The 14,437-nt window shown below is 46.7% G+C and overlaps 2 protein-coding genes across 2 annotated transcripts in view; one reads left to right on the plus strand and one right to left on the minus strand.

The window, feature by feature from the left end:
* The window catches only part of LOC114592429 (tripartite motif-containing protein 10-like), a 647,260-nt gene that overhangs the window by 151,326 nt on the left and 481,497 nt on the right, over positions 1-14,437 (minus strand). The gene's annotated exons all lie outside the window — the stretch shown is intronic.
* The window catches only part of LOC114592137 (uncharacterized), a 61,523-nt gene that overhangs the window by 19,163 nt on the left and 27,923 nt on the right, over positions 1-14,437 (plus strand). Inside the window, 1 exon segment of the mRNA XM_077923031.1 lies at positions 9,142-9,409. Coding sequence (XP_077779157.1) covers positions 9,142-9,409 — 268 coding nt within the window.

Below are 14,437 nucleotides of genomic sequence, written 5' to 3' on the forward strand. Positions count from 1 at the left end.
GGACTCCAAGCTCCATATATGCAGGCACCTTTGGAAGCCACATTTGCCCAGCTTTTGGTTCCTGATGACATAAAGCTTCTGGCCCATACGGTGTTACCTCCATCAGCGGGCGTATTGTTTGCCCACGAATGGGAAACCGCCTGCCATGCTTATGCTCCGGCTTTATTACAACAAACCAGAGGGAATAACCCTAACGTTACCCTCGGAGATGTCATAGATGCCATGATGGGGCGTGGTCCCTTTGTTGTGGCTTCGGTGCAAGCCACACTGCTGCAGATCTTATTGAGGATACCACCCTTGCTGCTAAAGAAGCAATGAGAAAAATTCCAGAACCCACCAGTATTCAGTCTCGATGGGGTTCAATCAGGCAAGAGCCAAAAGAGTCATATTCTTCCTTTATGGACAGGCTGATTACACAGTGAGTCGCCAAGTTGATAATCCTGAAGCCAAACAAATAATTATCAAACAATTGGCCTTTGAAAATGCAAATGAGGATTGTAAAGTTGCATTACGACCAATAATACACAATCCTACCACAGACGCAGCAGCCATGCTTCGCATTTGTCAGTCTGTGGGTACAGCCACCCACAAGGCTCATCTGCTGGCGGCGGCGCTAAATAAAAACCAGCCTGTAGCCACCAATAAAACTTGTTTCCAGTGTGGCACACCAGAACACTTTAAGGCACAATGCAGGTCCACGCAACAGCCCCGGCATCCTACCAAATGTCCAATCTGCAAAAAAGGCTTTCATTGGGCAAATCAATGCAGATCGCTTCCCCAAAACCAACAGCAGGGTCAGCACACTGCCCAAAATCAGCAAGGACAACAGCAGGGAAACCGACAGCCGGGCCCACCCCAGGCCCAGACAAACCAATAGGGGACCCCCCGGAGTCCAGGGAAACAGCACCACGGCTTCGCCTGACCCAGGATGTGGAATTCCATTTGCCTTTCTGCCCTTTAAAGACTCATGTCCTCGCTGAAGCAGGGTTGGACAATCATGCCACTTGCCTGGCATTGCCTTTATTATCCGCACAAGCAGCAGGAATTCATGTGGTACTGATGTTAACACACAGACCATATGTGAATTTCCCTGAGATCACGCTATACGCGGATCGTCCATGCAGGATACAGTCAAATACTCCAGTGGCAAATATTATCATCTTCCCCCCATCCGAACAACCACCCCTGATTGCAGCAGCCATGGACATTACAGTCCCGCGCCCTTCTGTGTCTCTGACAGTGGGAGGTCGGCGCATTGTGGGGGTGGTGGACACAGGGGCAGATGTAACTGTTGTGGCCAAATCTGTTTGGCCATCCAGTTGGCCCACTTGTCCAGCCACACAAGTTATTGGTGTGGGAGGTGAATCACCAGCACGGCACAGTGTCCACCCAATTTTCATCCAAAGCGATAGCGGGGTTCAGATCACCCTGCATCCGTTGATAATGGACATTCCAGTTTCCTTATGGGGGCGCAATATTTTGGCCATTGCAGACACCAAATTGGAGTCAAATTTATTCTAAGGGCCGCCCCTGCACTTCCTCGCATGGCACTGCCGTTACGATGGATCACCAATACCCCGGTGTGGGTAGAACAGTGGCCCCTACCAAAAGAAAAATTAGCAGCAGCGGCCCAGCTTATTTCTGAACAATTGACTTTCGGCCACATTGAACCGTCCTCATCCCCCTGGAACACCGCAATTTTCGTCATTAAAAAGAAATCAGGGAAATGGCGCCTTTTGCAGGATCTGCAAAAAGTCAATGAACAAATGCTCCCGCGTGAATATCATGTGGCGGTGATTGATTTAAAGGACTGTTTCTTTTCTATCCCACTGGTCCCAGCAGACAGGGAACGGTTTGCTTTTACATTGCCAGTATATAACAATTTACAGCCCACCCAGCAATACCAGTGGGTTGTCCTGCCTCAGGGCATGCGGAACTCCCCTACACTTTGTCAACATTTTGTGGGGGAAGCATTGAAACCTTTCCGCATGCGCCACCCAGAGGTGATATGTTAGCATTACATGAACGACATTTTGATTGTTGCGAAGAAACTCCCGCCTGGCATTTTTCAAGAACTTTCTGCCACGTTAGCGGAAGCGGGACTCTGCGTAGCGCCTGAAAAAATTCAATTGACGTTGCCCGCCACCTACTTGGGACATAAAGTCACTGCACAAGCAGTGCTGCCTATTGTTCCCCAATTGAGTATCCCTTCAAGCATGAAGCTTGTGGAACTACAGCAACTTCTTGGACATTTGAATTGGGCTCGCTCTTTCCTTGCATTACCCACCAGTACATTATCACCATTGTTTTCACCGCTCGTGGGACACAAGGATCCAGCAGATGTAATCCAGGTCACCCCAGCAATGATCACTGCATTACAGACCGTTAATCAGCACCTGCGATCTACTCTCGTGGACAGGATCACAGAAACCTCTGCACACGAGCTGCATCTGGCAGTGTTTGCCACACCATTGTTGCCAACAGGAATTTTATATGCTCAGACGGACAAGAGGAAGACTATCTGCATTATAGAATGGCTACATTTGCCACATACCCTACCAAAAAACATTTATTCAGTAATAGTAATTGAATCCACATCAGACATTGTCATTAAAGGACGTTCTCACGCCATGGCCTTGAGCGGTTTTGATTTTGCATCAATTTATTTGCCTTTCTCACAGACTGAACAGCAGCACTTATTGATAACTAATGCTGCCGTGCAAATCGCCTTGGCTAATTTTGTAGGTGTCAACATTTTCAACCCTCCGAAGGATGACCGTTTGACTTTTCTGACACAAGTCACCTATGTTTTGGCCACCCCCTTGTCTCTCACACCTCTTCCCTCTGCAGTGACCCTCTTCACGGATGGTACAAAAAGTGGGGGGGGGGGGTGACGTGGGAGGAGGGAGGAAAATGGAAATGTTTATTTACCCCTCCACAGTCTTCTGCTCAGCGAGCTGAGCTAGCAGCTGTGATTCTTGCCTTTCAATCCTTTTCTACTCAACCTTTCAATCTCATTGTGGATACTCAGTATGTATATCACCTTTTTGCTGTTTTACCAATATCTTATGTAACTCTTTCCTTGGATTCTGACTTGTTTTCTTTGTTTCTTGCCCTGCAAGCCTTACTTCAGCACAGAGAGTTCCCTTATTATGTTGCACATCTTCGCTCCCACACATCACACCCAGGGTATTTAGCAGAGGGCAATGCAAGAGCAGATGCAGTGTTGAGGGACATTTCTGCCTTTTCTCTCTTTTCTGATCCTGTACTATGTCATAACACCTTTCACCTCCCTGCGAAAGCATTGGCAAAGCAGTTTTCTATTCCTTTGGCCCAAGCAAGGGATATTGTTTCCCAATGTGCTTCTTGTTCTAAATCACCGCTGGCCATTCCTTTTGATGCTGTCAATCCTAGGGGCACGTCTGCATTGGCGTGTTGGCAGATGGATGTCACACGCACACCTGTGTTGGCTCCACTCTCCAAGGTTCACCTCACGGTGGACACCCACTCTGGATTCATATGGGCTACGCCCATGAGGGGGAAAACAGCTCGTCATGTGATCCAGCACACTATTCGCTGTTTCTCAGTCATGGGTAAACCTGCACGCATCAAAACTGATAATGGTCTGGCATATATTTCTAAAACATTTTCTGAATTTTGTATGTTGTGGAATGTGAAATAAACTCATGGTATACCCTTTAACTCCACAGGACAAGCTATAGTGGAAAGAGCGCACCTGACGTTCAAAACACTGTTGATTAAGCAGCTTGGCGGCCGAAGCATACCAACAGCAGATATCCCTTCGGCAGTCCACCAAGTTCTTTTTGTACTTAACCATCTTTTATATCCACATAATAGGACCCATACCCCCGCTGAATTGCATTTTAGGAAGGAGGAGGCACTCCCCCGCCCCTTGGTGGTGTACCGATGCTTGCCTGACCCCGCGTGGCATGGACCTGTTCCGCTGATCACGTGGGGACGAGGGGACGCGGCAGTGGACGTCGAGGACAAGCCCTTGTGGGTTCCAGCTCGATGCGTACGGCCATGGCAAGTCCCTTCAACTGCGGAAGTGCCTTCCTCACCATCTGCCTCACCATCCTTTGCTGCACCGTTATACAAGAGAAGCAGACGACCCAGTCCAGTTGAAACCACCATATTTCACCTTATCAGCTGGCAAGCCGCTGCCATCAGAATTCTCTGATTGCACCTACCGTCATCGCCCCATTCAGGTGCCCTGGTTACCTGTGCCATCTGCAGCGGTACCAGTGTTTCCTGCCGTGTTACCTGGCCACGCCACACCATATAAGTTAGGCAAACCCACCTATGCATGGTCCACCACTTATGGATACAGTTTTGCAGCCAATTGCCTGGGAAATATGCCAAGCTACGAAGGGTGTCCTCGTCGCACAGGCATTGCTTGGGTATTGCCACCACACGCCACGCTGCCTATTTGTGTGTCCACATATGGGTGGCAGTGGAACATGACTGCAGTTTTGAAGTACAACCGCCGCTCCAAAGACATCAACATGGCCTATCTGACACAAGTTGGAAGTTGCATCTGTGCCACTGGCTGCCAAACAACATTGGGTTACATGTTCCTAAAAGAGAATGGGGCAGCCTCAAATTATCATGAGGGTTGTTCGGAGGTGGCCATAGGAATCATTTACCACAGTCACTCATATTGCCCATCTATCTGGTTCCGAGGCACTTGGCCTAAAAGTATGAATGACTCTGGCTGGCAGTATCCACGGCTCAGCCACTCTCGAACTAGAAGAACAGCGTTGTTGAATAAGACTTTTAGGGGAGAAAATTATCATAAGATTTGGAGGAATAATATTTTTGTACAAGATATGATTATATTTGCCAGTTTATTACATGCTTCTAAATGTTGGTTGTGTATGCATATGCCCCCTTTCGCCCGTCGTTCAGGCTTAATGCTTCATGGTGTGCCTGTTAATGGATCTTTTCAATTTACAAATGTTATATCCCCTAACCAAACTTTTTGGCCGCCACTACAATTGACCCTCCATGAGCCTGCCCCCATTTGTTTTCAAATTGATGAGGGAGAAGAATCATGGGGCATATATCCAAACTGTCAATATACATTGAATTTCACTTTTAATAGCTCTTGTTCTCTTACAGGAACATACAGTGACCAATCTCAGTGCTATAGGAGTGACACCAGTGCATGGCTAAAAACTAGAAAGGAAGCCTACCATGCGGCTTGGAGTCTGAATTCTTCTATCCCTGGCTTAGCAAATGCCACTGATGAGCAATTTCATATCAGTTCTTTATTTACTGCAGCCTTTAATTGGTCCCAACAGAGTAGTAATATCAGCTATTTACTCCAAAGAGAGTTATGGTTGCTTTGTGGCGAAAAAGCATACAAAGCCATTCCTCAAAACCTCACAGGCACATGTACATTGGGTATCGTGGTCCCGTTGTTGTATAAGGTTGATAAGTTACCATCTTCTCTTAGACTACAAAATCGCCGGGAGGTTAATTCACCCATAAATCAATATACCGGTACCCAGATTTCTCGAGCCTTGCTGCCCCCAGTGGGTGCAGCAATGAACTATAGGGACCTCCATCGGCTAGCAAATTGGACTGAAGGATTATTCAATGATACCATAAAAGCATTGATGAATCTCAACCAGGAGGTGTCTGAAATGAGAGAGGTGGTATTACAAAATCGTTATGTGTTGGATGTCATTTTGGCCTCAAAAGGAGGGGTATGTGCACTTGTTCATTCTCATTGTTGTATGTTTATTCCTGATAATAATGTCAGCATATCTGCGATGATTGATCATATGGAAACCATGGTAGCTCACAATCCGCTTGCCCCCCTCCTTCCGTTGATCCATGGGCATTGTTATATTCTTGGCTTCCGGATGGGAGTTGGCTTTGACATTTATTGTTTTCAGTGATCCTTATAGTAGTTATTTGCATTATTTTGTGTTGCTGTATACAATGTATTCCTTCTTTAATCTCTGTATGTACTGCATGGTTCTCCCATCAACGGCCTGCTTCAGGCCTTACAAGGGTTGCCTATCGTGCTCGATATAAATGTATTGGTAATGAAATATATGACTCTGATGAATAAAATAAAGAAAGAGGGCATGTGGGAGCCATGAAGCCATGGCAGAGGCTTGTAGTGCCGCTGGTGCCTCACTGACCTCGGTGACGCGGCATGTCCGTGCTTTGCAGTGTATTGAGTGTATTGACCTTATATGGAGTTGTGTTCCCGCTGGGCAGTAATACCATATATGGTAATGAGTGTTGTATAGCCATGATCGGGCGATGTGACGTGGGACATTGGCAGATGGCCACGTAGGCTGTTAGAGAAAGGAGAGGATAATAAAAATACCGGAGAGGAGGAACGTTCAAGTGAGCTGCCCTCCACCCTGAAGATACTCGCTGTCTCTGTGTTTTTTCTATGCTGCGCACCACTGTTGACGGCTGGTTTCCGTCAGTCCGGCTTCCTTCCTTCCTTAGGCACCAAGTGAAAGCATTGCTCTTCTCCCAGGGGTTTGGCTCAATAAACAATCTATGGACTTCACAACTGGATTGGGGGGGGAGGGTTGTTGTTTTTATTTCTTACTCTGCTATGCATCTCTGTGTTTTTCTATTGTAAGCTGCCCTGTGATCTTTGGAGGAAGGGCAGTATAGAATTGAAAAGAATAGCAGTAAAAATAGGTTTTAAAGAAGTGCCCTCTTTAAGAAATCACGTGGTGTAAATGTGTATGTTGTCCTCTAGGTCCAAACACACACAGAACACTCACAGTATGAGCAAGCAGTGCTCCAAAGTGCTTATCTTGTGAACTTGCCATATAAGTTGTGTACTCCTGGTCAAAGTTCCTGTTTCCAAAAAGGACTGGAGGGGGGGGGTCACCTCACCACTTTTTACCCACCCCACTCATGGAAGGCAGAGGACATGTTCATTCACAATCCCAGTAAACCATGTGTGTATCTGAAGTAACCCAGGCGCTGCAGCTCCTTCCCCTCTCACTGGGATGCAGAGGAGGAAACGGATGGGTTTGAAGGCTCTTTCTGCCTCTCTCCCCTGTGCAAAAAGAGCAAAGTGTGTTTGCAGGGCAGTAGGACAGAGGAGGAGGCAGCGAGGGCAGAGGGAGCAGTGGGTGGATCCACCGCCTCTCCCAGGGGGTCCTGATGCAAGCAAGGGGCTTCCTTCTTCTCCATGCAAGGGCCACCCATGTGTTCAGAGCAGTCATTTGCAGATTAACTCTTAAGTTCCAAGGGATCTACTCTCAGGCCACTAATGTGCATACCATGCCAGCCTTAGGAAGGGAGGTGGGACAGGCAGGTGAAAGGAATTGCCAAAGGTGTTTGAAAATGGGTGGAGGGTTTTGGGAAGGGGGTGCCCAATTGGGGCTTCTTCAGCGGCAGCAGAATGTCTTGGGCAGGAGAATCCCTGCAGGGGCTCTCAGACTCCCTTGGCTTCTTCTTCCCTCCCTCCCAGGAAGTTGCAACTTGCTCTGGATTCTACGCTCCTCAGGAAGTTGAACCTGCAAACCTAGCTGAAACTGAACCTGCAACCCTGGCCAGGATGGAAGGAGGAAGATGGATGGTTGACCTGGTCAGGCTGTCTCCCGCATCCCTCCCCACAACCTCTGAGCATTCCCTCCCAGGACCCTTGGAGAAATCTGGTGAGTTCCAGGGGAGAGGAGACGCGAGACAACTCCAGTAGTAATTATCTCAGGTTTATTGCTCAAACTCTTAAATCACTGTGGAGCTCAGTCTTCAGCCTGTTCATCTCAGCTTGCAGTTGCCAAGTCCTCCAGCAAAGAAGCCCCCACTTTCCCCTCTTCTCGCAGATTCTCTCGAGCCTATAATTTTTTGGGCAGGCTATTTCCGGGGTCTCTGACACAGAGCTCAAACTGGAGCTAACGGTTTGTGCCCCCCCGGACACCCCCTCTTCCTGCTCTTTGTTCTTTGCTTCTGGTGCAGCTTGGCTGCTCCTCCCCTGCTTCACATTCCAACAGAATCACATCTCTTGCGTTCTCAGGCTCTGTCAGCGGAGGCACGAGAGGCTTGAGATTCACGGAATAACACCCTGTAATTTTATCCGTCCCTAAGCTTCCATGGAGATACTGTGGTACAACCTTGGTGCAAATTTCAAAATAAGTACACAAAGCCAACAAAGAGACTCAGATGTTTATACAGGCACCAGCTTTCCTAGTCAAGAGTTCACTTTGTCAGACTGCACCCCACAAAAGCTTAAGCCATAATACATTTATCAGCTTTTAAGGGCTGCAAAAGATGAATAAACAGAAGCATAGTTCATCGATGGAATCCATCCTACAGGAGACAGTGACAACCAGCAATATGGATAGCTTGAAAAGAAGGATAAGACTGATGTCTCTGCTCTGCCCTCGCGGTCCTAGGCAATAATGCTTCTTGATACTAGTTTCTGGAAAGCACAGGAAGGCAGAGAAGACTCTTGTGCTCCAATCCTGCTTGCCGGTTTCCCACAGGCATCTGGTTGGCCTCTGTGAGAAGAGGATGCTGGACTAGGTGGGCCCAGCAGGCTCTTCTTAGGTTCCAATATATTGCAATGTTTTTACAGTTACATGTAGCACTTAAGTTTTATTTATTTCACAAGGGAAATACCCTTACTTGAGCCTGAGATCATTTCTTCACTTCAGAAAGAAAAAATATATGTGTCTAATAAGCCAGTTCCACCATAGATCTGTATTATAAAACGATGGTGCTTTATTAAGTTTGAATGAAGTGATCATGTGTTGCTCTTGCCACTATCTCATCAGCTTTCGTAAAATTTGGAACCTAGAGAGGATAGTGGAGAATGAAGGTGTTACAACGAGAGAAGGTGCAGATTGGGATTGACAGGTGTTCAGTTCCCTTTTTGTCTTTCTTGAAAGTCTACCAGGATTCTCTTTCCTCCCAGGCTCCCAAACACGTGAGGAAGATGAAAGTCAGAATTCTATGGAGCCACATGTGAATTTATGCGAAAGAACAAAGAAATTGAGGATACAACAACAAACTCAAAAAGGAGAGAAACTATTTGAATTTACGGAATGTGGAAAGAGCTTCAGTGAAAGTGGAAAACCTAGACTACATCAATGAACTCATACGGGGGAGAAACGATTTGAATGTTTTGACTGTGGAAAGAGTTTCAGCAAAAGTGGGACACTTAGAGTACACCAATGAACTCACACAGGGGAGAAATCATTTAAATGTATTGAATGTGGAAAGAGCTTCAGTGATAGTGGAGCACTTAGAATACATCAACGAACTCATACAGGGGAGAAACCAGTAAAATGTATTGAATGTGGAAAGAGCTACAGTCACTATGGAGCACTTAGAATACACCAACGAACTCACACGGGGGAGAAACCATTTAAATGTGTGGAATGTGGAAAGAGCTTCAGTGAAAGTGGGAAACAGAAGACACCAACAATCTCACACAGGGGAAAATCCACAGATACTTTAATAAACTTTAATAAACCGCTTAGGTGTTTTTTACCTTTCCTTCTATGCTTCCTTGCAATACTGACAAAATCAAACCACGCCAATGCTTTCAGCCCCAGAAGAGGAGCTCCCCTTGGTGTCAAGGGAGGTGTCCAAGGGAGCATCTGGAGCCCTGCCATCCCTTCTGTCGCTTCCCCTTCCCCTGGGCCCTTCCCCTCCTGTCTCTGCCATCCCTGGGCCACTCCTTAATCCACAGCAGGAGACTGGATCTGTCTGTGATGGTGAGATGTCGTGGCCGGTTGAAGGACCACTTCCTGTTTCCTGCAGCTCCATCCTGCCTTTTCATGCAAGGTGGAGTCATGAAGCAGGTGAAGGCTGAGCACACCTAAGGGTGGCACAGGGTGTGGGTGGGATTCTGCTTAACCTTTCCCTGTCTGCTCCTTTTCTGGATCCAAATCCCCACACCAAAAGGGGTAGTGTGAGGACGCAATCAATGTTATGGAGCTGCACCAAAAATCATTGCTTTGTGACCGTAAGAGGCCCTTCTCAAAAAAACAACCATCAAGAGAATTTAAGCTATAGAATTTAAAACAAACAGATAATTACAAAAAAAGAAAGCAGTCTGGTGCCACATTGCGTAGGAGTTACTTTAACACACTCTACCTGGGGCTGCCTTTGAGAAGAGCTCAGAAACTTCAATGGCTCAAAGAGCTGCAGACACATTACTGACCAAGGCTGGCTATAGGAAGCATAGGACTCCCATATTAGAACAGCTCCATCTGCCTAATTGTCTGTTTCTGGACACAATCAATGTTTCCACAAGAAGAGGAAGATAGATTTGGAGTGCGGCATTTTCAAAAAAGATGGACACACGACTATTTCTTTGTGGAGCTGAAAGGCATGCCCGTGTGCCTCATTTGTGGTGAGGCCCTCTCTGTCCTGAAGAAGGCCAACCTGCAGAGGCACCACAGGATGAAGCACATTCAGTACGAGGAGTTCCAAGGGCAGCTGCGCCAGGAGAAGGTCAAGGCGCTGAAAACAGACCTGTTGGGTAACCTGTGGCCCATCCAGATGATGTGAAATTGCAACTCACGTCTTCTTTAGCCATTGGCCACGCTGGTTGGGGCTCATGGGAGCTGAAGTCCAAGGATCGAGGTCACAAATGCCGGGGACAATTCAAATCCCTCCTCAGTTATGAAGCTGATTGGGTGACTTAAAGCTGGTCACCATCTTTATGCGAAACCTCCCTCGCAGGGTTGCTGTGTGCGTGAAAGCAATATATCTTGTGGTGGGCTTGATGAGGGGAGTGTGGAACAGAAATGTAATTCATAGGTAAAAAGACAGGAAATAGTTCTGAATCTGACTGAAAATAAAAGATTCTTTGTCTCCAAATTGCATATAGCAAGCACCTGTGTTGTTGAACTCTAGCTGAAGTCTCAGCATCTGGTTCCTCAGCACTCTGCACTCTCTCTCTGGAAACCTCCAGCTGTCAGGTGACAGGAACCAGCCAATGCCTCCCAGTTCAGAAACAGTCTGCCAGAGCTTATGAATGTTGATTTGAATCAATTTGTCAGATGTCTTCAAAATAGTAGGGAAAATTTATGGTTGACACCACCTTGGGACAGTTTTGACAGGAATTCGGGGAACTAGGAATATTTTTAGCTCCATCAGGGTTGATGGATCAACAAATAGCTAGAGAGGATTAAGGGGCAGGGGCGGGAATCAGGCCTTGTTTCTCATGTGACAGATAACAGACTCCACAGTTCTTAAAGCTCACCGTTTGCTGCCTCCCAAAATGATGCTTAAGCCTCCCTCCAAAAAAAAAACACACAACTCAAGCATGGCAGCTGGTCTTGTCAAACAGGCCAATATAAGGTTCATTTGGCAAGTTTGTTGTTGTTTAGTCGTTTATTTGTGTCCGATTCTTCATGACCCCATGGACCAGAGCACGCCAGGCACTCCTGCCTTCCACTGCCTCCCACAGCTTGGTCAAACTCATGTTCGTAGCTTTGAGGACACTGTCCAACCATCTCGTCCTCTGTCATCCCCTTCTCCTTGTGCCCTCCATCTTTCCCAACATCAGGGGGGTCTTTTCCAGGGAGTCTTCTCTTCTCATGAGGTGGCCAAAGTATTGGAGCCTCAGCTGCACGATCTGTCCTTCCACTGAGCACCCAGGCCTGATTTCCTTCAGAATGGAGAGGTTTGATCTTCTTGAAGTCCATGGGACTTTCAAGAGTCTCCTCCAGCACCATAATTCAAAAGCATCAATTCTTCGGCGATCAGCCTTCTTTATGGTCCAGCTCTCACTTCCATACATCACTACTGGGAAAACCATAGCTTTTACTATACGGACCTTTGTTGGCAAGGTGATGTCTCTGCTTTTTAAGATGCTGTCTAGGTTTGTCATTGCTTTTCTCCCAAGAAGCAGGCACTTTTTAATTTTGTGGCTGCTGTCACCATCTGCAGTGATTATGGAGCCCAAGAAAGTAAAATCTCTCACTGCCTCCATTTCTTCCCCTTCTATTTGCCAGGAGGTGATGGGACCAATGGCCATGATCTTCGTTTTTATGATGACGAGCTTCAGACCAAATTTTGCGCTCTCCTTTTTCACTCTCATTAAGAGGTTATTTAATTCCTCCTCACTTTCTGCCATCAAGGTTGTGGCATCTGCATAACTGAGGTTGTTGATATTTCTTCCAGCAATCTTAATCCTGGCTTGGGATTCACCCACTCCAGCCTTTCGCATGTTGAATTCCGCATATAAATTAAATAAGCCGGGAGACAATATACAGCCTTGTCATACTCTTTCCCAATTTTGAACCAATCAGTTGTTCCATATCCAGTTCTAACTGTAGCTTCTTGTCCCACATAGAGATTTCTCATGTTATGGAAATTTGGGGGGGGGGAGCGAGCACATCTTTAAAGTTGTTAAATGTTACAAATATTATGCCTGAATGTATCCTTTCAACTTGACAGCTCAGGGAAGTTACCTAGCTTTAAAAATAACCTATTTCCCCCCTTGAAAAAGGACTCCAGGAAGTGTCCAGGGGTGAGAATTGCTGAGCTGGGCCAAGGAAAGCCTAATTCCATCACCAAACTTGCCAAGGGGCCAGACATGCAAAGGAAGTTCTATTGTACTTTGGGTGATGGGACTTCAGAGGTGTTGGCCTATGCTAATCTTATACCCGAGTCTTGCCCTGACATGTCTGCTTATGCTAATCTTGTACCAAGGACTTCTCTGGACATGTTTGCCAAGGTTAAACTAGTGTAACCCCTGTCTACCCCTCCCCTTTTGTGACATGTCAGTGTTGTAACAATGATACAGCAGTGATGCTCTAGAAACAGTATTCTGGGATATCGTGGGGAAGTTTTAAAAGTCTTTGTCACCCCATGCTCGGGGTTCAAAATTCCTCTTTGAACCTGTTGCGCAATAAACTTTGGTCTACAGCTATTTGCTCCAGTTGGTGGCTGGATTCCTTCCTTTATTCCGCAAGGGACCTGCGGGCTCTTTCCAACAAGCTGGTTTGACTGAACAGCCTCACACCTAGATTTTTCCATAACACTCAGGAGACAGATGAGGTGATCAGGCACTCCCATTTCTTTAAGAACTTGCCATAGTTTACTGTGGTCGACACAGTCAAATGCTTTTGCGTAGTCAATGAAGCAGAAGTAGATGTTTTTCATGAACTCTCTTTCTCCATAATCCAGCATGTTTGCAATTTGGTTTCTGGTTCCTCTGCCCCTTCGAAATCCAGCTTGCACTCCTGGGAGTTCTCAGTCCATATACTGCTTAAGCCTGCCTTGTAGAATTTTAAGCATAACCTTGCTAGCGTGTGAAATGAGCGCAATTGTGCGGAAGTTGGAACATTCTTTGGCACTGCCCTTCTTTGGGATTGGGATGCAGACTGACTTTCTCCAATCCTCTGGCCACTGCTGAGTTTTACAAAGTTGCTGGCATATTGAGTGTAGCACCTTAACAGCATCATCTTTTAAAATTTTGGTTTTCAAGGAAGAAGCAGCTCTGGAAAATAAGGCAGGAATTCACCTTGAATCTTGCTAACAAAATCCTTTCATAGCTTTTTGTGAGGGTGTGACTGCTAATCTTAAAGCCAGGTTGAGCACTAAGAATTGGGCATCATTTCCTCTGTTATAAAAAATAAAATAAATGCCTGGAGCATTTGAGGGAAAAGAGAGAGAACATTCTGGCAAACGAAGCAGACATAATAAAAGAAAGTGACAACCAGTTTGTAAGTGTCATTGTTACTTGGAAGGGAACAAGTGCTATAAGTTTAATGTACATATAATGCTGTGCTTGAATGCATTGTAATAAGAATACTATAAAGGGAAGTTTCTCTTAGACTTAGGCAAGAGGTTCCACTCTGACAAAAGCATCAGAGGAGGCTGGATCTTTCCTCATAATTCATCACTGGAGGCATAAGCTGCAGACTTCCGGAGGCGGCGCGAAGGGTAATGGCTGCCTTTTCCTAACCGGGAAGGGAGCTCCGTCCGAGAACGGGTCGTCCGCTACGGCGAAGCGGAGACCCACACCGGAAAACTGCAGGCGGCAGAAGCCTGCAGCCTTGGGACCCGGCGGGCGCCAGAAGCTGCCCCCGAAACGTTGAAGGGACCCCGTAAGGGGCTCCAGATCGCGGAGGAGGCAGCGGCGCTGAGGGTCGTTCCGCAATCGGCGGAGAGAAGCCGCGAAGCCGTTGCCGGTGAGCGCCGACCTTTCTTCCTGGATTTGGCACTTAAAACACAGCAATCCGTGAGTAATAGAGACTTTTAATCAATTGGAGACCAATTTGAGACCAAAGTAATTGAATTTGGCGGAAAGCGGAGGACGAAAAGAAAAAGGAAGTCCGTCTTCCGCTGTCATTGAACTTTATCGCAAAGAGCCGGAGGAGTGGAGGCTGTAAGTAAATTTTTTACTGACTGGATCTGAGCATTCACTGAACTGTATTTAAAGGCAGAAAAGGAGTTTAAGCAT

This window comes from Podarcis muralis, chromosome 2, assembly GCF_964188315.1.
Source record: "Podarcis muralis chromosome 2, rPodMur119.hap1.1, whole genome shotgun sequence".
Lineage (NCBI taxonomy): Eukaryota > Metazoa > Chordata > Lepidosauria > Squamata > Lacertidae > Podarcis > Podarcis muralis.